This window comes from Aptenodytes forsteri, unplaced genomic scaffold (genome assembly GCF_000699145.1).
Source record: "Aptenodytes forsteri isolate BGI_AS27 unplaced genomic scaffold, ASM69914v1 Scaffold2426, whole genome shotgun sequence".
In the NCBI taxonomy this organism is placed as follows: domain Eukaryota; kingdom Metazoa; phylum Chordata; class Aves; order Sphenisciformes; family Spheniscidae; genus Aptenodytes; species Aptenodytes forsteri.
Window position 1 is genome coordinate 5,320 of NW_008794002.1, and position 813 is coordinate 6,132.

The 813-nt window shown below is 71.2% G+C and overlaps 1 protein-coding gene across 1 annotated transcript in view; it reads left to right on the plus strand.

Annotated features, from left to right (window-relative positions):
- LOC103907253 (sodium/calcium exchanger 2-like) overlaps positions 1-813 on the plus strand; it is a gene marked incomplete at its 3' end in the record, with an annotated part of 21,195 nt that overhangs the window by 5,312 nt on the left and 15,070 nt on the right. Inside the window, exon 2 of the mRNA XM_009289402.1 lies at positions 487-770. Coding sequence (XP_009287677.1) covers positions 487-770 — 284 coding nt within the window. The remainder of the gene's footprint in view (positions 1-486; positions 771-813) is intronic.

The window sequence follows — 813 nt, forward strand, 5'->3', positions numbered from 1 at the left end:
GGGGACAAGCACCCTGGGGCCACCACCTTGGGGACAAGCACCCCGGGGACAAGCACCCTGGGGCCACCACCCTGAGGACAAGGACCCTGGGACCATGCACCCTGGGGACGAGCACCCTGGGGACAAGCACCCCGGGGACAAGCACCCCGGGGCCACCACCCTGGGGACAAGCACCCTGGGGACAAGGACCCATGGGCCACCACCCTGGGGCCACCACCCTGGGGACAAGCGCCCCGGGGCCACCACCCTGGGGACAAGGACCCTGGGGACAAGGACCCAGGGGCCACCACCCTGGGGCCACCACCGGGGACGAGCGCCCTGGGGACACCATGCCAGGACCGTGCACCCTTGGGACACCACCCTGGGGCCACGCAGCCTGGAGCCACCACCCTGGGGACGTCACCCTGGGGCCACCACCCCAGGACCACGCACCCTGGGGCCGGGCAGCTCCGGGGCCGTGCCCCCGTCGGGCTGACGGTGACCTTCCTCGGCAGGCGAGGAGGAGGAGGAGGAGGACGGGCGGGAGGAGCGGCTGCCCTCCTGCTTCGACTACGTGATGCACTTCCTGACGGTCTTCTGGAAGGTTCTCTTCGCCTGCGTGCCCCCCACCGAGTACTGCAACGGCTGGGCCTGCTTCGGCGTCTCCATCCTCCTCATCGGCATCCTCACCGCCCTCATCGGCGACCTGGCCGCCCACTTCGGCTGCACCGTCGGCCTCAAGGACTCCGTCAACGCCGTCGTCTTCGTGGCCCTCGGCACCTCCATCCCCGGTGCGGGAGAGGGGAGAGGGGAGAGGGTGACGGGAGAGGGGAG